General features: G+C 37.0%; 1 protein-coding gene across 1 annotated transcript in view; it reads left to right on the forward strand.

The window, feature by feature from the left end:
• LOC148955171 (uncharacterized) overlaps positions 1-23,332 on the forward strand; it is a 232,017-nt gene that overhangs the window by 127,671 nt on the left and 81,014 nt on the right. The window contains exon 4 of the mRNA XM_089108088.1: positions 15,152-15,321. Within this exon, the coding sequence (XP_088964214.1) occupies positions 15,152-15,321 (170 nt within the window). The remainder of the gene's footprint in view (positions 1-15,151; positions 15,322-23,332) is intronic.

The raw sequence follows: 23,332 nt of genomic DNA on the forward strand, positions 1-23,332 counted from the left end.
AACTCTGAATAGATCTGGTGTATTCTTACAGACTATATCCAGCAGAGTTAGAACGTCACTGGTCAAGTACAGTCTACAATAATCCCACCTATTTTTACAATCCCCCTTGGACAACACCTTCTTGGCAAACTCATACTCCTCGGCTGTGCATTCACTGTTGGTCAGTGAATTGTAAAAAACTTCAATTGGAGGTAGTTTCACCTCACTTAAGCGAGTGCCAGAACAGTAATAATCGTATGCGTAGACACCTTTGCATGTCAACAGATCATAAACTTTACCGTCTGGAAAGTTCTATTTTAGTAAGGGAAAGCTATCAAAATGTTCGCTTTTCTGCCGTTGAATCAATTGACTCAATGCTTTGGGCAAAAACTAAATGAACCTAAAAACCTGACTTTATTCCAGCACTTATGCCTATTATCCACTGCCTGCCATTTCAGCTCGAGAAGCACTAACTTCTCGGCCGATTTGGGAATAATGTTCTAGGTAAATGAACTATATACTCATAGACTATCTACTCCCCCTCCCTCCCGAGGCATACGTGCCAGTGCTGGTAAAATAAATATTAAGTCATAATTAGAGTTGTGGATAAAAACAGGGATAAAAAACTGCTGGCTAACATTTAAGTTACACGATTGATGCGCAACCCCCCTAAAATTACTACACCCCGAGGATATTTCCTGCCACAAGTGATTATGATCTCTGAATTTCCCCCTCGCCCCTCTTTTCCCTTTTGTTCCCTTATCCCCCTCTACAAACTCCCCCGTACACACCCAACATATTTTTTTATTTTTGTTTACGAGAAGGTCCTCTGCAGACAGCACCATTGGATAATGGGTATTTCTTAAACGAGAAATAGCACCATTAGCCGTGCCAATTGGTTTAGTCAGTGCCTTGACCATACACTCCCCCTCATCCAACGTTTCTACTATTTCTAGCAACCGTATGGTGTTAGAACTGTCTCTTTGCACGTGAGACTAGGACACTGCAATAGCCTGATGTTCTTTGACTCGGTTTGGAAATTGGGGATCATTCACCTCCACCAGCTTAGTTTCGCAGTCTAAAGATATTTTGTTGCACTGGAGAAGGGTGTTCTGGAAATTTTTAAAGCGTAAAGTGGCCCTATCCTCTGAAACCGTTTCCACTGTCTGGTAGCCATGCCGGCTACAATGCCTCATATGATCCCGTAGTTTTATATCACTACGGAATTGTGACAAGTATTTTGGACAGTAGAAACGTTCCCCCCTATGCTTACCACCCCCAGAACTCTCTTGAAGTCTGTGATCGGATTAAAATGGCCAATTGAATTGGCAGGGTCACTAGGGGGTGTGTATAACAACGAAAACCAATGTCTCACCAAATTAATTGACGGGCCCTTTGCGGGGAAGACCACTCCCTTCTTTTTATAATGAACCCAATCTTCAAATTCATTTTCATACCGAACCAAAGCAAGGCTAATATTTAAATGGGCATTAGCCCTTTCAAAAATATCAATAGATTGAAGCGTTACTGAATAATTCCACTATAAAAACGAGAAATCTACAATGGGAAAATCTGACCCGTCCTTCCCATGTACAGCCCAGTGATTTAAATTCGTCTTGGTAGCGTCATCTGCTAGAGGCTGAAATGCTGATATGAGGAAAGCGTTTTTGAAACATTTTTGACCTGTTTCAAAACAGATCTTCTGGACACCGCGACAACCTACTAGATCTGGATTATAATTTAAAACTATATCCCTTCCCCACCCCCTCTTAAAATAAAATCTTTCTTAAATTTACAAATATTTACACTTAAATTTTCAACAAAAAGAACTAGAGATCCACTACCGTTTTCATTAAAGTTCTCAAGATGCGCAATAATTTGATCTACCCAATCCATGAAAGCACCCTCAAAATTTTCTAAATTCGGATAAATTATGCGCATCTCGGAGTGTACATAATGATAATAAACTTCGCTTTTCCCCTCATTTAAATCGAACACTTTTAAAACAATAGAAACCTTAATTGAATACCTCCCCCACATTTGAATTTGATGCTCCAGAAGTGCACGAATTTTATCTACATAGTCGTGCACAATTTCTACGGGGTCCAAGACAAATTTCCCTCCCATAAGCGTATTAAAAGGATCCCCAAAAGTCGCAGTGTAAACAACTATTGCATTTAAAATTGTGTTGGACAATTGAAAATTGGGGAAAGTTGAACCCCCTCCCCCTCTTGCATTTTATCCCCTCCCTCAAGTTTTTCAACAATATTTGGGATATATTCCACTTCAGCTTTTTGAAGGGGATTCGTTAGGGTATCGGTGGCTGGAGGAGGAGGAGGGTTCCCAGTTAATTCGTTTGTGAAATCCTCCAAAAGCTGTAGTGTATTTTGGCTCAAGTCCCCCCCCTGCCCAACTGTGCTATTATCTACATTTAAAAAATCATTTAAATACTTATCAATATTATCAGATATTTCATCGGAATTAGAGATGTCCCTCCATGGCGAAATGTTGTTAGAGAGCTCCTCTCCTTCACCAGCTGATGAGGGGGACGACAAAGAATAAGGGACCAATGGTCGTCCAAACTATAAATGAAAAATAGCTTATTTCAAAGTGTTCAAATCACCCCTACTGTTTTTAAAATTTGGATTATTATTTACGTATTATTTATAGTGAGCGCTTAGTAGTAGTAGTAGTAGTAGCAGTATGCGCACAGTAGCATTTGGTTAATTCTACTGAAAGAATTTCAAACTTAATATAAAGTATTTACAATCTAAAACGCCGCTTTACATAGAAGGCGGCAATTTGATTTTGTAAAAAAAAAAATAGCTTATTTTCAAAGTGTTCAAATCAGCCCTACTGTTTTTTTTTGTTTTTTTTTCCGAAGCACTTCTGGCAGCGCTTTCCGTGGTGCTTCTCGGGCCTACATCGCTTCCCGCGGCGCTTTTCGGAACCGCATTGCGTCCCGCGGCACTTCTCGGCGCCACGGCGCTTCCCAGGCCTTAATCATATCTTATATCAGCATAAGGTATTTACAATCTAAAACATTACTTGACATAGTATATAGCAATTTTATATTTTTCCAATAATCCCTCCAAATAAAATTTGATATTAATACTCTTTATCTGCTCTGGAAAAAAAAAACATGATTTGAAATGGATAGCCATCTCCTCTCATAATACACAACTCATTCAGATAGAAAGTTGTTTTTTTTTTTTATTGTAGAGGCAATGTGAACCTTTTGCTAATAAAACAATTTATAATGCAATGGATTTTGCTACTTATTATGAGCGGGATATAGTGCATTTTTTTTTTTTGGCTTCACTAATCTAATTTGGCAAAGGGTGAATGCATGCACTTGACATGATTCAAAAGGGGAGAACATTATATTTCCTTTGGGGAGAAAAAATCTTTCAATATCCCGCTGAGATATACTTTTACACAGTGTTCGAAAATGGTGCATGTAGAAAAGGCCTAAAAATGTTGGAAGAAATTGGTAGATATTTCTATATGATAGGTAGGAAAAAATGCTTACATTTGCAAAATCCGTCTGGGCTTGGGTGTCGGATGGATCTGACATAGCATGCTGGAGGGTAACCTCCTGACCTAGCGTTGATGGGGCAGCTATTAGAGGTCCAAGGAGAGTGGATGTGCAAGCGATGTCACATTCCAGCATGGCTTGGGCAGGCATCACTTCTTTAGGAGGTTTCGGCAAGCGACCATACTGTATGACTGTATACTTCGCAGGGACCGCATTATTAGCCCTTGTTCTCTTACTGGGGGGTAGTGATGGACATTCTTTAAAGTTTGCCTTAAAGAAGAGAAAAAAGTTATTACCGAAATAATTTCCCCCCTTTTTTAAAGAAGGAAAATTAGAATCACCATCCACACGAACCCTAATTTTGTATAGAAAAGCATTTATCACTCAGAAAGCCCCCCCCCTACGCCAGCATTTCTAGTAAAGAAAGAAATAAAATATACTAAACTCTGAAATCAAATATTATTTTAATTAATAAAAAAAGGGGTTATTTACAGACATCCCAACCTAACCTTGCTTTTTATGCAAACACTTTGTTTTCAATTAACAATAATGGTGATAAAATTGCGGCCTGTCACCCCCACCCCTTTCATCAATGTCCTAAAGATATTGTTGGTAATTATTTTTGGAAATAAACCCGTTTCACCGGTTCTCCAGGAAATATAGGTTACGAATCCACAGGCTTAATAGACAGCAATCTCTGTTTGCTTAAAACTGCTTTAATTTGATAAAGAGAAAAACAAATCCTTTTTATCATTGAAACCTTTTGGTTAATTCGCTAACGGAAATTATTAATAAGCAGGAAATGAAATTGTGGGGTGTCAGCTGTTTAAATCATTGCGGAAAATGTTTTTAGGTCAAGTAAACGGCGGTAGTGGCTTAAATGGAAACAGTTTATTAATAGCTATGGGAATAGACAGAAGTTGAATGTCACTTTTTGATAGGCTTACAGAAAGAATAAATTTATCGAACAAAAGAGAAATATTTCTATTAGCAAGAATTATACATGTAAAATCAGTGGGGGAGGGGAGGGGTGTTAGGTTGATGTAATAAAAAGAACATATTTTATGTTTCCTAGTGAGTATAAAGATTGCACGGTGGTTAGGTTTGTGGGGGGAGGGGGTACTTAGCTAAATAGAGTAGAGGGTGACCGAGGAAAATAATTTTATTTCGAAAATAAAAAATTAAAATGTACTCACATTGCTAATTGCGGCTGCCAAGGCTTCTAATTCATCAATAACATTCATAGTTGCTTCCATTGTGTCACAGTGCTTTCTGATAATTTAATCACATTGCATGTCCGTTATATACGAAATCTCAATGGGCGAATTGTTATGTAACGGGGAAAACCATATGTAACCAGCTCTCTGATTGGCTGAGAAGGAGGATGTATCCGACTCGCTGATTGGCTGAGAAGGATGCATATACTTCCGGTTTCCTATTCCAGGACACCTTGACATTCATCCCTAGCATGCACTTGTCCAAAACAACAATAATAAATAAATCCCTCAGGCCTAAAGATTAAAGAAACCATAATGTTTTTTAATTCACCCTTCGTGAATCAATAATTCCCCCATCGATTATGTAAATCAAGTTCTCAGGTTAGGTTAGTCTAAAGCTCAAAGAAGCCATGATTGTTTCTTAATTCCTCCTTCGTGAATCAATAATTTCCCCGCCGATTATGTAAATCAAGTTCTCTGGTTAGGTTAGCCTAAAGATCAAAGAAGCCATGTTCGTTTCTTAATTCCCCATTCGTGAACCAATAATTCCCCCACCGATTATGTAAATCAATTTCTCAGGTTAGGTTAGCCAAACAAACTCTTAACATTCGCGTCGAGCATATACATTCTCACTGACAAAAACCAAAAGACAAACATGAATTGCTGTTGACATCCATCAAAGTGAGAAAGTTTCTGTTTTTTCATTCTCACTGACAACGAACCATAAAACAGACATAAATTGCCGTTAACATACATTAAATTGAGAAAGTTTCTCTTTTTTCATTCTCAGTGACAAAAACCATAAAACAGACATTAATTGCTGTTGAAATGCATGAAAACATCAAATAAATTGGCAAACACACATAACCATCCAAGAAAACAACCATCAAAGTGAGAAAATTCATGTTTTTTCAAGTGAGAAAATTCCTGTTTTTTCATTCTCACTGAGAAAACCATAAACCACGTGGTCCTCGTGGGAGTAGCACCCCCCTTTCTGCTTATGTCAAGCAAAAATACCTAACGGGAGAGCTTGGAAGATCATCTTGCGAGAAGGGTAGATGTCCAAACCGATAAAAAGTATACTTATGGTCCAGAGCGGAATGATGCTACGACACTGTTTTTACACTAGCACCAGCTCTTCACATGACACCCTCCCCCCCCTTGAAAACAGGCAAGTCTCCCTTTTTTATTTACTAGTGTTTGATACTCTAAGCCTTTCATCTCACAATGTTACACTATTACTGCCCTTGTGACATACCCCTGTCATCACCCCATCTCCCCAAAAATACTATTCAGACATTTCTCGTTAAAATTTTATTTCAAGTCATTCATTCGGGTTTTCGCGAGCAATTCAGCCCACAGTATCACAATATAACTATACTGAGACAACCCTCTGTCATCGCCCCATTTCGCAACAAAACACTTTTCAGACATTTCTCGATAAAAATTTTATTTCAACTCATTCATTTGGGTTTTGGCGAGCAATTCGTCCCACAGTACCACACTATAACTATTCTAAGACACCCCTCTGTGATCGCCCCATCTCCCCCGAAAACACTTTCCAGACATTTTCTCGTTAAAAATTTTATTTCAAGTCATTCATTCGGATTTTCGCGAGCAATTCGGCTCAGAGTACCACACTATAACTACTCTATGACACCCCTCCACGGGCGCCCATATGGGGGGGCTGGGGGGGTTCTTGCCCCCCCCCCCTGGCTGAATGATGCTGCCTTATTTTTATATTTTTGTTCTGAGATTTTTATTATATAGCATTAAAAGTAGCAATTAGACGAAGTTTGCCCCCCCTGGAATTCAGCTTATGGGCACCCATGCACCCCTCTGTCATTGCCCCATCTCCCCAAAGACTCATTTAAGACATCTCTCGGTAAAAATTTTATTTCAAGTCATTCATTGGGGTTTTTGCAAGCAATTCGGCCCACAGTACCACACTGTAACTACTCTAAGACGCACATCTGTCATCCCCCCCAAACACTTTTCAGACATTTCTTGTTAAAAATGTTATTTCAAGTCATTCATTCGGGTTTTAACGAGCAATTCTGCCACAGTACAGCACTATAACAATTCTAAAACACCTTTTCTGCCATCATCCCCCCAACAAAACACTTTTCAGACATTTCTAGTTACAAATTTTATTTCAAGTCATTCATTCGGGTTTTTCGCAAGCAACTCGCGCCACAGTACAGCACTATAACTACTCTAAGACACCGTACTGCCATCACCCCATCTCCCCACAAAACATATTTCAGACATTTCTTCTTAAAAATTTTATTTCAACTCATTCATTTGGGTTTCCAAAAGCAATTCACACCACAATACGACACTATAACAACTCTCTAGCACCACGAACACACCGTCATCATCATTGCAAGCGTCTTGTAGCGTTTGAAATACACAAAAATACACACACAAACACACACAAGCACAGAGACACACATACACACACACAAAGACACACACACACACCCAGACACACAGACACATACACACACACAAACAAACACAAAAAGACACACACAAACTCACAAACACACAAACACTCGAACACAAAACCCACACACACACACACAAAAAATACACAAACAAAACAAACAGAAACTGAAAACACACACACACAAAAAAAAAACACAAGCAAAAACACACAGAAAAACTCACAAACACAAAAATACACATACAAACTCACACACAAAAAAAACACACAAAAACACACACAAAATACACATGCACACACACACACACATACACAAACACACGCAATGTGTGTGTGTGTGTGTGTGTGTGTGTGCGTGTGTGTGTGTGTGTGTGTGTGTGTGTGTGTGTGTGTGTGTGTGTGTGTGTGTGTGTGTGTGTGTGTGTGTGTGTGTGTGTGTGTGTGTGTGTGTGTGTGTGTGTGTGTGTGTGTGTGTGTGTGTGTGTGTGTGTGTGTGTGTGTGTGTGTGTGTGTGTGTGTGTGTGTGTGTGTGTGTGTGTGTGTGTGTGTGTGTGTGTGTGTGTGTGTGTGTGTGTGTGTGTGTGTGTGTGTGTGTGTGTGTGTGTGTGTGTGTGTGTGTGTGTGTGTGTGTGTGTGTGTGTGTGTGTGTGTGTGTGTGTGTGTGTGTGTGTGTGTGTGTGTGTGTGTGTGTGTGTGTGTGTGTGTGTGTGTGTGTGTGTGTGTGTGTGTGTGTGTGTGTGTGTGTGTGTGTGTGTGTGTGTGTGTGTGTGTGTGTGTGTGTGTGTGTGTGTGTGTGTGTGTGTGTGTGTGTGTGTGTGTGTGTGTGTGTGTGTGTGTGTGTGTGTGTGTGTGTGTGTGTGTGTGTGTGTGTGTGTGTGTGTGTGTGTGTGTGTGTGTGTGTGTGTGTGTGTGTGTGTGTGTGTGTGTGTGTGTGTGTGTGTGTGTGTGTGTGTGTGTGTGTGTGTGTGTGTGTGTGTGTGTGTGTGTGTGTGTGTGTGTGTGTGTGTGTGTGTGTGTGTGTGTGTGTGTGTGTGTGTGTGTGTGTGTGTGTGTGTGTGTGTGTGTGTGTGTGTGTGTGTGTGTGTGTGTGTGTGTGTGTGTGTGTGTGTGTGTGTGTGTGTGTGTGTGTGTGTGTGTGTGTGTGTGTGTGTGTGTGTGTGTGTGTGTGTGTGTGTGTGTGTGTGTGTGTGTGTGTGTGTGTGTGTGTGTGTGTGTGTGTGTGTGTGTGTGTGTGTGTGTGTGTGTGTGTGTGTGTGTGTGTGTGTGTGTGTGTGTGTGTGTGTGTGTGTGTGTGTGTGTGTGTGTGTGTGTGTGTGTGTGTGTGTGTGTGTGTGTGTGTGTGTGTGTGTGTGTGTGTGTGTGTGTGTGTGTGTGTGTGTGTGTGTGTGTGCGTGTCGTGTGTGTGTGTGTGTGTGTGTGTGTGTGAAATAAAAACGTTGAACAACTAAATAAAAAAACAAGTTTTTTAACTGAACGTAAGGTGCAACATTAAAACTTAAAACGAACAAAACTTATTTCGTATATGAAAGGGGCTGTCCTCTCCTCAACGCGTTGGTCTTTACGCTAAAGTTTGACTTTTTCTCACAACACTATTTTTAAAAACAATAAAAAAAAACTTTAGCGTAAAGAGCAAGGCGTTGAGGAGGGAATAGCACCTTTCTTGTACGGAATAATTTCTGTTCGTTTTAAGTTTCAATGTTGCTCCTTACTTTCAATTAAAAAAAGTTTGCTTTTTTATTTAATTTCTTTAGGATTGAGCGTCAGAAACAGGTTCTAGTTAGATGCTGATTATTAAGTCGAAGCTATATCATAAAAGTTCAGATTTTTTTTTTTACGTTTTTCTCAGTAAAAATACTTAAAAAACAGCAGTTTCAAATCTAGGTCGGGAAATACCCCCAAAATAGCACTCCAGCAAAAGCGTTAAATCATTCTGAACCTCGACAATCCTTTGTTTTGTTTGTTTGTTTGTTTTTGTTTGTTTTTGTTGTTTTTTTTTTTGGAGGGGAGGGGGGTAATGTAACCATCTTTGGAGTCGGTACTGGAAAGCCATATTATTTTTCTGTAAAATTAAAAATACGTACATATATATGTTTGATTACAAGATCTTAGTAGTTATTTAGAAAATAAGGCAAATTGACTATTCATAGAGGGTTTTTCAAGATTTCAGATGTTAAATTGCAGCCAGCTACTACTGTTTTTAGGTTACTTGTCTAGAATCCGGTAAGTGCGTGATAAGTGAAATTTCGTTAATGCAAATGAAATAAAACAAAATAGGGTAAAAATAAAATAGTTCAGAAACAAATTTGGGCTATATGTTTGGATATAAGGGGGGTGGGTAAAGCATAGCATATATTAAATACGTAACCTAACCTAACTAACCTAACCTAGGTACATTTTACTCCCCCTAAACCCCAAAAAACTAAAGTTTAAATGTAGTTCCCGAAGTGAGAAACCTTTTGTTTATACGTCAGTAGTCACCGGAAACCTGTTTATCAACAGCATGTTTGACATTTCAATGCTGTCTTTTATTGTGCACTTACCTGATTCTAAACAAGTACCGTTTTTAGTCTAGATAGTTCTATAATGGTTTCCCTTTGCACAGATAATTCTTCCGAATCCAGCAAATACTTTGAAAATCTTGTTCCTCCACGTCTCACGTATATTTTGTTTTAATTTTTCCCTGCCCTTTTGCGCATTAATGCAACCAGGTCCTCTTTTATTGCGCTTATCCCCCATAACCCAAAAAGTTTTTCAATCTTTTGGATAGAACCTGCTTAATTCCTTGATATGCGATTGCTTTTACACTACGCCACACAGGATGGTTATCGATATGAGGTTTAGTGGTATCATGCACAAGACACAAGGCCTGCTAATTGAAACGCTGATCTGAAAATTAAACAACCCTAGTTCAACTTGAGGGTTCCGTAACTCCAGATTGATTGCAGTGAAAAAAACAAAGGATAAAAAGGGCTCTAATTGAGTAAAATCAACATAAACTGTCTAAAAAGATTGTTCAGCCTTAAAACATATACAAGCTTGTATGAATTTTATTAAAGTTGTTAATACTGTTTTCTCGAACAAAGCAAAGAGAATTTTTGTATAAAAAATCATTTAAAAAATAGAAAGAGCATAAGAAAAAAAGCGAATCTACCCAAATGATAGCCATTAATCTCACGAATCAGATGAACCCCAATTTCAGTTCTCTAATATGTCCATTTTTTTAAACAAACAAAATTTCTTTAAGATTGAAGAGATAGCCAAGTGACTTGGACTGCTTTCGCTCCTTAAGGTAATTTTGCTTGGAGTTGTACAACGACTTGCATATATTAATGTTAAATTTGGTCTATTTTGAACATAAGTATTTTGAACAATGGATTGGTTATACTGTTTTGTCCTGGGTGATTGAATGGATGAGTTAGGTCAAGACCCTGTTCAAGTGCTCATTTATCTCAATTACTAAATTAGGAAGACAGTTTTTTTTGTTTTTTTTTAACCAAATAATTACCTCTAATACATTATATAATTTTTTCAAATATTCAACATTTTGAAACGAATAAGATACTTTTATTTTAAAACGTAGTGATAATAATGGTATCCATTTTATCCTTCCCAGCTTTTCAACACCGGAAATTGCAGAAAACGGTGTCACATTTTGACTGCGTTATCAACATGGATCTACAGAAGCCCGTTGATATGAACAAGAGCTTTAAATTGATCTGTTTAATATCTCTCTACGATGTCGCAATAACCTGCTCATTCTGATAGTCAGCAGCAGGGTAGCCATCCCTAGTGATTTATCACTATTCTTGTGATTTTTCTGGCTAGTGATCTTAATTGATTTTGTGTCGAATTAAATAGAAAAACAAGTTTTTCAACAGAAATTAAGGATTAAGATTAACACTTAAGACGAACAGTAATTATTACGTATATGAGGGGGGTTTCCCCCTCCTCAACACCCCACTCTTCATGCTAAAGTTTAGTTGTACTTTTAAAGAAGCTTTTTATTGTACTGATTAAACCAATCTTGTGCATCAGGAATCGCTCTTAAAGAATTGAGAATAAATTTCAAACCTTCGTAAAGAGCAAGGTGTTGAAGAGGGATAAAATCCCTCATATACACAATAATTTCTGTACGTTTTAGTTTTTAAGGCTGCTCCTCATGGCCGTATCCAGGGGGGTTACCCGGTTTGAACTCCCACCGAAATTTTTTGACCGACTCGAAAATAAGTCGAAAATTAGTAAAACCTAGGTAAAAATCAGTAAAATTAGTCGAAAACTGAGTAAAAAATTAGTAACCCCCCCCCCCCCAAAAAAAAAAGTCAAAAATTAGTAAAACCCCCCCTGAACAAAAATCCTGGATACGGCCCTGCTGCTCCTTACTTTCAGTTGAAAAAAGAAAATTATTGATTAATTTCTTATCGTTTTTTTTTCAATAGTGCCAGGAAATCTAGGTCCACGGGAAATTCCAATTTTTTCTACGGAAATTTCCTCTAGATATTTCAATCCCAGTGAAAATTTACCCTGGACAATTGCCCTAAACATCTCCGCGCGTAAAATTGAGTCGGCAACGAGAAAGCAAGACATGTAAAAAGAATTTCGTATAGGAATTCTGGAAAATTCCCCTAGTGTAGAATTTCCCCAGAAAAATCAACACCTGGAAACATTCCTCCCGATGGAAAAGTATCCGCGTGAAAAAAAACAGCAGAAAATTTGGTCCCCCTCCCCCAACCGAAAAATGTATTCATACTTCCTAATAACAAATACTATACCTAAATAATTGGCAAATTTCATAACCTAAAGAACTTTCCCCTTGTCGGTGTTATGTTATCTCCATAAGCATAGTTATTGGGCCTTTCAACTATGCGCAACAAAATGGCTTTTTCAAAATTTTGATCGGTCAATCTTGGGGAAAAAGGGAGTGGGAAGGGATCTAGTTGCTATTTAGTCTTTTTGGTCACTTAAAGGGGAACTAGAAGTTAATTTCCGTTTGAACGAGCGTTCTCCTTATATTCTAGGACCACTGAGCCGGTACTATCATACCTGGAAAAAAAAACACATTTGTGATCTTTCTTCTGGCAAAAATAAAAAATCCAAATTTTTACAAATAGGAGCTTGAAATCTCTGCAGTAGAGGTTTCTGATACGCTGAATCTGACAGCTTTATTTTCATTCAGATTCTTTTACTTTTAGGGGCTGTTTCTCCCTTTTTTTGAAAGCCAGGTATATTTTCTCTGGCTCTTAATCTTTGATTGGTAACACTAAACGTATTGTATCTTCTATATTTCGAATCAGCATAATGAGCCAATTCTTCTGATATATTATTGGTAATTATCTTAAATTTTTTAGAGTTTCGGCTACTATTGAGCCGCTTCGCTCACTACTTACACATCGTTACGACGAACTGTTTGAAGCTCCCTACTTTTCCTATCCAGTGATGTCCTATCGTCTAGCGCGTGAAGCATAAATTCAAAAGGATGAATATTGCAGCAAGCTAATTATTGAAAGCAAAAGGGGTATACTTCAGTGATACCTTTACTGACAGCCAATGAAAAACAAAAACTATTCTATTTGTTTCGATTCAGAAACTATTTATTCCTACTCAGGACTGATAAAATTTTTACTTACCGATTTGCATAAGGCAGTACTACCTAATGAATTGGCATGCCTTTAAGCCCGGACAACAAGGAAACTAATTAGCCGCCTTGTTAGTAAGCATTTTAATTGAATGACGAGATTAGTCCCTATCGATTGTTTTCTGTTGTTTTATTTCATTAGCAATACCCTTATAAAATTTCAAGCTTCAAACTTCAAGCAATACCCTCATGTTTTGCCACTGGCTGTCAAAATCCTCGTTTTCTGGCCTTTTTTAATTTTATTTTTCCTTTTCTCTATTATTTCCTTTCCTCTCTTCGTTTCATAAGGATATTTACAGGTTTTCTGGATCTCTTTGGATTTCTAGGACTTGTCATTTCTAATTTGGGAAGATTTATCCCGTCGTGGTTCATGATTATTCAGTTTTGGCTTTGATGGTATTCTCTGTAAAAGGTTGCTGAGTAGCAATTACTTTGATACTATTCTTCAATGTTCCAAACTCTTAGTTAATTCAGTTAATTAACCACCTTGCTTTATACTAAATAACAGAGTAAGTAAATTGAACTTCGAGCGACAAGAGAAGACAGTGAGCAGTTTGAGTCAAGCTTCGAGAGTTACTAAATAGTGTTCAACTTAAAATATTTCTATTTTGGACCAGACATTTGGAAAAGCAAGGTTTATTTTCCTGTTTATATTTCAGGGGCATCAGTTCATAAAAATTTGGGAGAGAATTTATAGAAACAGTTAAGGAATTTTGAAAAATAGGAAGTGGAAATAGAGCAGGACCATTGTAAAGTAAGCGTTTTTCCTTTGCTTAAGAAAGCCCCCCTTCCTCGATCCATTAAATATGTTAATGTAGCTTACACTTGAAAATAAAACCTTCTAATAAAGGGGATAATTTGTTAAGACAGTCAAAAATTTACAAAAAAAGTTTTAACAGGCTAAATTAATTGAAAGTAACTTTTGTGTTTCTTACATGTCAAAGAACTTTAGTGTTTGCCAAACTTAATGAATATTTTAGACTAACCTACTAAACGGACACAAGCTCATTGACTTCATCCAAAGTTTATTTTATCTGATGTTTAAAGTTAGAACTTGTTTGAGGTTTAATCTACAACATTTCTTGATCTTCGTTCAAACAGTTCGTGGTAACGAATTGTAAGTAAGAAGCGTCCCGGCTCAATAGTAACCGAAACTCTAGAAAACTGAATTTTGATACCAATAGATATATCAATATATCTTTTATATATCGCTTATTGTTTAGTATATCGTTTTTTGATGATTTTTTTTTCCTCAGGGGTGATCGTATAGACCCAGTGGTCCTGGAATATCTTGAGAGAGCTCATTCAGTCGAAAATTGAAAGTTCTAGTGCCATTTTTAAGTGACCAAAACGATTGGAGGGCAACTAGGACCCCTCCTCCATCCCTTTTTCCTCAAAATTGTCCGATTAGAATTTGGAGATAGTAATTTTGTTCATCATAGTTGAAAGGCCAAAGAACTATGCTTTTGGATGTAACATGACCCCAAAATCCACTGGGGAAAGGCATTTAAGTTATAAGAAAATACCCATTGCTTACGCGTAGTATTTGTTATTGGGAAGCAAGCATACATTTTAGGGTGGGAAGACGAATTTTCTGCTGGGGGCTTTTCACAGGGAACGTTCCATAGGGAGGGAAGTTTCCAGGGGATGAACTTGTCAGAGGAACATATACTCTGTTGGAATTTCACAGAACTCCTATACAAAATTCTTTTTATATTTCTTGCTTTCTCTTTTCCGTCTCAGTTTTACGCGTCGAGTTGTCAAGGGTATTTGTCCTGGTTAAATTTTCACTGGGATTGAATTTTTTAGAGCATATATCCGTGGGAAGAGTATTTCTCCGTGGAGATGGGGCCAAATTTCCCTGGATTATTCAAAAAACGATCAGAATTTAAATAAAAAAACAAGTTTTTTCAACTAAAAGTAAGCAGCAACATTAAAACTTAAAACGAACAGAAATTATTCCGTATATGAATGGGGTTGCCTCCTCCTCAACACCTCGCTCCTTACGCTAAAGTTTGAATGTTGTCCCAATTCTTTAAAAACAAATTCTGAAACACAATGGTAGTTTAATTGGAACAATAAGAATTTTTTTTCAAAAGTCCTAAAAAACTTTAGCATAAGGAGCGAGGTATTGAGGAGGAGGTAAACCCCCTCATATACGTAATAATTTTAGCCAAAAAGCTAGCAGCAAGCTTCCTGCAATACATAGGTATATAATCATCTCCTTATCTATTTGATTGTGTTCACTGATAAAACTAATGGATAATATGATTGCTTATATTCCTTTAAAAGGACACCAAAGTGACGCTTCGTTTTAAAAATTCTGGTTATTAAAGGTGAAAAGCCTCACGAATGTGATATATGTGGGAAAGCGTTTTCAACGTCATCATCGCTCAATACTCACAGACGGATCCATAGTGGGGAACGGCCGCATCAGTGCAATATTTGCTTGAAGAGATTTACAGCGTCGTCCAACCTCTACTATCATCGTATGACACATATAAAGGTACATTTGAATTGTATTTGGCTTTCAATGGATATTATATATAAAATACGATTAGGCGAGAAAGAGTTTAAAAGAGACCTCCTCCATCAACCCCTTGCAGTTTGGATGGTCCTCTATCCCTCAAACGTAAAGTCAGTTAGGTTTTCATTGACAGGGACTAGCTCGAAAGACTTTCTAATATCAAAATAATGCTAAGATACTATAGTTTAAATTATAAATTTGTAAATTTACATTGTAAGTTGCTTTGTAAAGCAACTCCACTTTTCAAATTTGTTTCAATTTCTAAATACTAGGGCTATATACTTTTACTATATGAGTATTCTTCCAGGAAAGAAAGTATTGGACAACTTATTTTTGTTTTCGTGTGGATTGCAAATATCTAACAGCTCAATGGTAATTTTATTTGAATGTCAAGCATGGCCCTGCCTTATAGAAACTAGAAAAATAAATAATCGAACCTCCTCCCTCACTATTGTAGAATCAGACCTGACTTTTAAAATAAATTGAAAGTGTTTTAGGTTTAATGAATGTTTATTAAATCTTTTGCTTATATGGCATGCTTTCGACGAATTACTATGCCGATTTACGTTACTGTTCGAATGATTAGTAAAGTTAATGTAAGCATTATCCAAAAACCCCTTCATCCCTGACAAACGCCCTAACGAGGATCGGCTGGGTATAAAAGGTTGGAGCTTTTCCGTTGCTGTGGGTTGGGTTGGGGTCTTCGCTCCGTCATAAAATTTTCCCTCCGTCCCTTTTCTCGAAAGGGAAATCCTGCTTGCTGGCCTTATAGTGAAATCAGAGTCGACTTTTCCCGAGTTTGCCTCACTAGAACCGGGAATGCAAACAGCAATGCAGGATGACCTTGAGGAGTGGTGCCCCTCGAGGAAACTACAGCCTAGTAAACGACTTGGCATTTTCACTTGATTTTGATTTTTGGATAATTATTTTGGGTTTTCGTTTGTTTCTCTTAGCTTTTTCTGCGGAAAAACCTCTTCCTAGGTAGGCTATCTATTATAGGCTGCCTCTCCATAGTAGCATAATCTTTGTAGACATGATTATAATAATAATAATAAAATTTAATCATCTACCATCTACTAAAATAGATTATAGTAGAGCACTATAAAAAGAAAAGAGAAAAAGAAATCGGTTTCCAGAAAAATAAACCTGCGAATACGACACTTAACTAAATGCAGGTAAGAAACGTTGTAAAATGATAATCGAAAATAGAAGAACATCGAAAAGTGTGGAAAACTATGTTGTGAATCCGGCTTAAGCGCTTCGTGTAAACTTCACAAGACGGGTTAGTCCCCTTCCTGCACTAGTTCTCGGACCATTGCTTTACGTGAGTCCCTGATAATTTCAATAATTCAAATAATACAAAAAAAAAATACAACTTGAAATGTTACAACGTTAAAAAGCACCCATATTATTTACTTTCTGACTGAAGGGATTCAAACGCTTTTAACTGGACTTATTCAGGAATTTCAGAAACTCTTATCCAAGAGGTAGGAAACATAAAATTAGGTGACATAAAATATGTTTACTTTGGCAAAAAGGATGGGCTGCATAGGCAAGGAGTAGGGCTCGTGATGAAAAAGGAAGCTGCTAAGTCTTGTTTAGGTTGGAAGGTATTGATAATAGAATGCTTATTTTATAAATAAAAAGTACAGGGTATGGGTCATAGTAGTATATATCCCTGTAGAACCAATAGATGAAAATACTTGTAACTCATTATTTGTTTCCACCAGGTGAATCCTAGTCTAGGTGAATTTGGTGTAGGAAAAGAAAACAGTAACGGTTATAGACTTCTGCAATTGCGTAGGTACAACAACCTAATTACAATCAATACAGTAATTGGTAAAAGAAATGGTTCAAAAGGTTATATGGTATTTAAATGATGATAAGACAGATAACCTTATTGATTATGCTAACGTAAACTGAAGTCTGGTAGTATCGATACAAAATACTAGGGTACATAAGAGTACTGCCATTGATGTTAAGAGTGAAGATCACCATGTAGTAATATCTAGGGCCAATCTAAATCTAGAATTTAGGAACGCTAACTACATCATTGAAAGTTATGACGTTGATAGTCTCCGGGATGATAATTTGAAAGAAAATTTCCAGGAGCAGTTGACTACTAAACTGGCGAGTCTAAAATTTGACAATGTAGAAGATGGATGGAATTATTTTAGGCAAATAAATTTTAAATTCGCAGATGTGTCTTAGCGAAAAAATTTAGATACACAATGCTTTAAGTTTAGGAGAGAGGATGGGGGCTTGTACAAGAAATATTTGAGTGATAGATCATATGAATATAAGAAGATGTAAGGAGAGTCCAGAAAGAACTAAAATATGAATTAAGGAGGTTTGAAGTGAAGCCGATGGATAAAATTTCTCAAGATCTTGAAGATGCAGCCAGACAGAATAATAGTAAAATATTGTACTGTCACATAAAAAATTGAGAGGGAATAGTCAATTTGGACTTGTCACTGTTAAAGATAGGAACGGAGCCACCGTTAGTGATAAGTAAAGAGTTACAGAGAGATCGACAGAATATTGGAAAACGTGCTAAACTGTGATAAGATTACAGGAAAAGGAATAGAAAAGAATGCAAAGGTTTTTGACACTTTGGATGTGAAGGAAGATTTATTATATGAAGGAGAATTAGTGACAGTACTAAAAGCATTAAAACAAATAATGTCCCAAATTCAGATAGTGTGGTAAATGTGTGTTTTTTTTAAATACTGTGGTTATGAAGTTAGAGATGAATTACTTAAGATTATGAATATGATTCTTTAGAAAGGGGGACTACCTCGCGACTTTAGGAAAACTCTATTTAAATCCTTCTGAAAGAAAGGTGACAAGACTGAATGTGGTCATTATAAAGGCATTAACTTGGTTTGTTATAGGAAACAAACTGCTCACTATGATGATACTTTTTAGACTTAGAGATGCTATAAATAAAGTTGTAAGAGGTAAGGTTAAAGTTTTGAGAAAAAAACAGTATGGTTTTAAAAAGAGGAGAGGATGTGTCGACCGAAGTTATCACTTTTAGATTCATAATTGAAAAGTGCCTGAGTCATCTAACCCCTTTAGTCCTCAGGTTTACAGATTATGAGCAAGTGTTTGATTCAGCCGATAGAAGAGCCTTAGCGAAAGTTCTATGTACCAGACAAATACTTTTAAGTGGCTAGTTTTATGGACGAAAATTAAATAAAAAAACAAGTTTTTTTTAACTGAAAATAAGGAACGACGTTAAAACTTCAAACGAACAGAAATTATTCCGTATATGAAAGTAGCTGTCCCCTCCTCAATGCGTCGCTCTTTACGCTAAAGTTTTTTATTGTTTAAAAAAATAGAGTTGTGAGAAAGTCAAACTTTAGCGTAAAGAGCGAGGCGTTGAGGAGGGGACAGCCCCTTTCATATACGGAATAATTTCTGTTCGTTTTAAGTTTTAACGTCGTTCCTTACTTTCAGTTAAAAAAAACTTGTTTTTTTATCTAATTTTTGAACGTTTTTGAATTAATACAGGTTTTGATATTGTCTCACCGTAAATGAATAATTAAAACAAAATTTGTATATTAATTTTACTTTTATTTGGTTAAATGGCTTACTCGAAACTTGTTTAATTTTATTTACGAACGTTTCGATTAGTAATAAATATACGTAACTTACGAATTAACTTACGTAACGAACTTCTATAATCATAGATTTTTAATACGTATATTAGGGGGTTCGCTCTCTAGTCAATACCTTGCTCTTTAAGCTAAAGTTCAAATTTTGTTCCAATTCTTTAAAAATGACCCCTTAATCACAAAGGCCGTTAATTAGAATAAATAGATCTTAAGAAAATACTAAAAAATCTTTGGCTTAAAGAACGAGGTATTGACTAGGGGGTGAACCCAATCATGCACGTAATATTTTCTGTTCGTTTTAAGTTTTGATGTTGCTCCTTACTTTCAGTTGAAAACTTTTTTTTTATTTAATTTCTGAACTTTTTCTTTAATAATGCTGGTAAATCCGGCGCCCCCTTCATAGCAATGTCCCTTCTCCCACGAAAACTTCCTTCATGGAAAGATCCTCCAATATAACCCCCGGTCCCCCCACCTATCAGAAAAAATCCCGCCTGAAAACGTCTGTATACTACCCAATAAATGTTAACATTGGGTAAAGTTCATAACTTTCAGCCCTCCTTCCGGGGACTTCGGGCAATTAAGTCATCCTAAAAGACATAGTTATCATATTTTCGACCATGTTGAACAAAATGGCTATCTCAGAATTTTGATCGGGTGACTTTGGGAAAAAATGAGCGCGGGAGGGGGCCTAGGTGCCCTTCAATTTTTTGGTCAATTAAAAAGAGCACTAGAACTTTTAATTTCTATTCAAATGAGCCCTCCCACGACATTCTAGGACCGCTGGGTCGATACGATCATCCCTGGGAAAAAAAAATTAAAAAGCATCCGTGATCTTTCTTCTGGCAAAAAATGCAAAATTTCACATTTTTGTAGATAGGTGCTTGGAACCTCTACAGTAGGGTTCTTTTATACGCTGAATATGATGGTGTGATTTTCATTAAGGGTTCTATATTTCTTAGGGGGTCTTTCCCCTTTTTTTTGAAAATCAGCCAAATGTTCTCAGGCGCGTAACTTTTGATGGGTAGGTCTAAACTTGATGAAACTTATATATTTGAAATCAGCATTAAAATCTGATTCTTTTGAAGTATCTATGGGTATCAAAATTCCATTTTTTAGAGTTTTTGTTGCTATTGAGCCGGGTCTCTCCTTACTTACAGTTTGTTACCACGAATTGTTTGAAAGAGCGAGGCGTTGAGGAGGGGACAGCCCCTTTCATATACGGAATACTTTCTGTTCGTTTTAAGTTTTAATGTAGCTCCTTACTTTCAGTTAAGAAAAATTTGTTTTTTTAGTTAATTTCTGAACGTTTTTGAATTAAGGCAGCTTTGATTTTGGCTCACCGTACATGAATAATTAAAACGAAATTCGCATATTAATTTTCCTTTTTTGGCTTATTGGCTCTCTCGAAATTTTGTTCTGACGTAGCCTAACTTACAAATTAACTTACGTAACGAATTTCTATATGCGTATGTTTTTATTACGTATATTAGGGAGTTCTTTCCCTAGTCAATACCTCGCTCTTTACGCTAAAGTTCGAATTTTGTTCGAATCACAAGCCCATGAATCACAAAGACCGGTTAATTAGAATGGATAGCTATTTTGAAAGTACTAAAAAAAACTACAGCTTAAAGAGCAAGGTATTGACTAGGGGGGTGAACCCCCTCATATACGTAATAATTTCTTTTCGTTTTAAGTTTTAATGTTGCTTCTAAATTCAGTTGAAAAAAAAACTTGTTTTTTTATTTAATTTCTGATCGTTTTTTAAATAATGCTGGGAAATCTGGAAGGGACATAGAATTGTACCTTCCCCCAAGGAAATATCCTACATGGAAAGATCCTCCCCCGTAATGTCTACTCTGACCCCGACCCCCACTAGGAAAAAATTCCTCCTGAAAACGCCTGTTTACTTCCCAATAACCAATACTATATGTAAACAATGGGCAAAGTTTATAACTTGCAGCCCTTCCCCCGGGAACAGTGGTGAATTAAGTCATCCTCAAAGACATATTAATTAGATTTTCGACTATGCTGAACAAAATGGCTATCTCAGAATTTTGATTGGGTGACTTCGGGAAGAAATTAGGGAGGGAAGGGGTCAAGTTGCCCTCCCAATTTTTTGGTCACTTAAAAAGGGCACTAGAACTTTTAATTTCCGTGCGAATGAGCCCTCTCACGATACTCTGGGACCACTGGATCGATACGATCACCCCTTGGAAAATAAAACAAAGAATAAAAAAAATAAACGCGCATCCGTGATCCCTCTTCTGGCAAAAAATACAAAAGTCCACATTTTTGCAGATAGGAGCTTGAAACTTCTATAGTAGGGTTCTCGGATACACTTAATCTGATGGTATGATTGTCTTTAAATTTCTATGACTTTTAAGGGCTGTTTACCCTTTTTTTCAAAAATAAGGCAGATTTTCTTAGGCGTAACTTTTTATGAGTAAGACTAAACTTAATGAAACTTATATATTTGATATCAGCATAAACATTTGATTCTTTTGACATATCTATTGGTATCAAAATTCTGTTTTTTAGAGTTTCGGTTACTACTGAGTAACCGGGTTGCTCCTTACTTACAGTTCTTTACCACGAACTGTTTGATAACATAAATGAGATTAAGGTAGGAAATAAAGTTATTAGCGGGTTTTGTATTCAATAAGGAATTCAGCAGGATTCCATTCTACCATTATTTATATATATCATTTTGATGGACTTTGCACTAAGGAAAATATCGAAGGTTATGGGAGAGAACGGAATCAAATAGAAAAGTAAAACTCTCCTGCACTTAGTTTATGCTGATGATTTAAGCGTCCTAGGTGAAAATGTTTACGAAATGAACGACTTCCTTGAGATTTTGGGGTTCAGGTTGCAAAAATAAGTTTGAAAATTGATGTTGGGAATACTTAGTCGCTAAGACTAGAAATAAATTAAGGTGACGAAATGATGCTGGGTAAAGAAAACATCTATCAAGATGACAGCCTAACTTAAAAAGCTAGTATTGTTAACGAATACAGTGGGTGCAGTAAAGATGTTAAAATAGAGTAGCCAAGCGGGTTTTTCACAGTTGAAAAAAGTGTGGAAGAATAGGAAAATAAGTTTGCAAATCAAGATTAGAATATTAGAAACTACAGTGATGACAGTAGTCAGGTGGTTCTAGGCTCCCGCCCCCGGAAAATTCTCACCTGAAAATCTCCTGGTGATTGGATCCTGGTGTCATAAAGATCTTGCAACCATCATTAAAAGTCCCATCATTAAGTGACAAGGAAACCACTGCTGGTTTCCCTACTCCGTATAGTCTAGATGTTGTATCGCAGTCAGACATTATGCGGCAAACGAGTAGATATTCTGCTGCTTGAGTTCCTAGTTTGTTTTGATCCTTTTTATGCCGTAGGCTCGGAGGTTATTTCCTCGTGTGTCTGTCTGCATAAGGATATCACATGCATCAAGAGTATATACCAAGGTACTACTTTGCGCAGGCCTCCGTACCAAACAGGTTTTTCTGGTAGGTAAACAGACAACCAAATGACTCGAGCAAGCTCCCACACAAGCGTCGCATCAAAAAGTTAAATAAGGAAACTATAAACTTACTTGGCAGAGCTACCGGTTCAAGCTTTCATCTCATTATATTAACTTCATCTTCGAATAGACTAACCAGTGTCCCAATTGAATTCAAAAGGCTCATCGCTGTCAATGCTTTATCTTCTTCTTCTGGAACTAACCAGTTTACCAAATGTTTCAACCCATAATAGTAATTATTAAGTTGGTTCATTCTCATGAAAAAGAATTCAATGGCACTAGTGCCTGAGGAAATTAATTTGAAACCAAACCATAAAAATGTACCATGAGTAAGATGCGATGTATTTAGGATACCAAAATTCTCGATTTCCTTATAATTAAGTTAAACCTAGTTTCAAAAGTCCTTAATCAGCAAAGAGAAAAAGTGCAATCACCCAGACAAAGAATGGCGCTATCCAGGCTTCAGATTTCGCTAAGAAAAAAATATGCTACGTACAATATTTCTAAGAAAGTTTAAATGGCAAAAACCGTGTGAACACCTGAATCATCAGGAATATTTAAAAGGATTTATTGGACGAAAGATTTACATCCTTGGTCCTCTCGGGCCAATGGTGAGCCAGTCCTCATGGCGCAGGACTGAAAAGCTGTGTTCTGATAGTGGGGCAGTGTGTTTTTTGAGATTATTCGTAAAGTTGAAGCAGGTCCTTTGAGATAGAGGTCTTAAACTCTTTCATCTCGGTCACGATTATTGTCATTTGAAGTGACCTATTGCTGTGCATCTAAATATGTAAGTCAATAAAGCTATTGCCTTTTTATCTGTGTTTATTTCATTTATATGTCTGCGTCTAGTC

The sequence above is a fragment of the Artemia sp. Qi Xiang Cuo genome, chromosome 2, assembly GCF_049724085.1.
Source record: "Artemia sp. Qi Xiang Cuo chromosome 2, ASM4972408v1, whole genome shotgun sequence".
In the NCBI taxonomy this organism is placed as follows: domain Eukaryota; kingdom Metazoa; phylum Arthropoda; class Branchiopoda; order Anostraca; family Artemiidae; genus Artemia; species Artemia sp. Qi Xiang Cuo.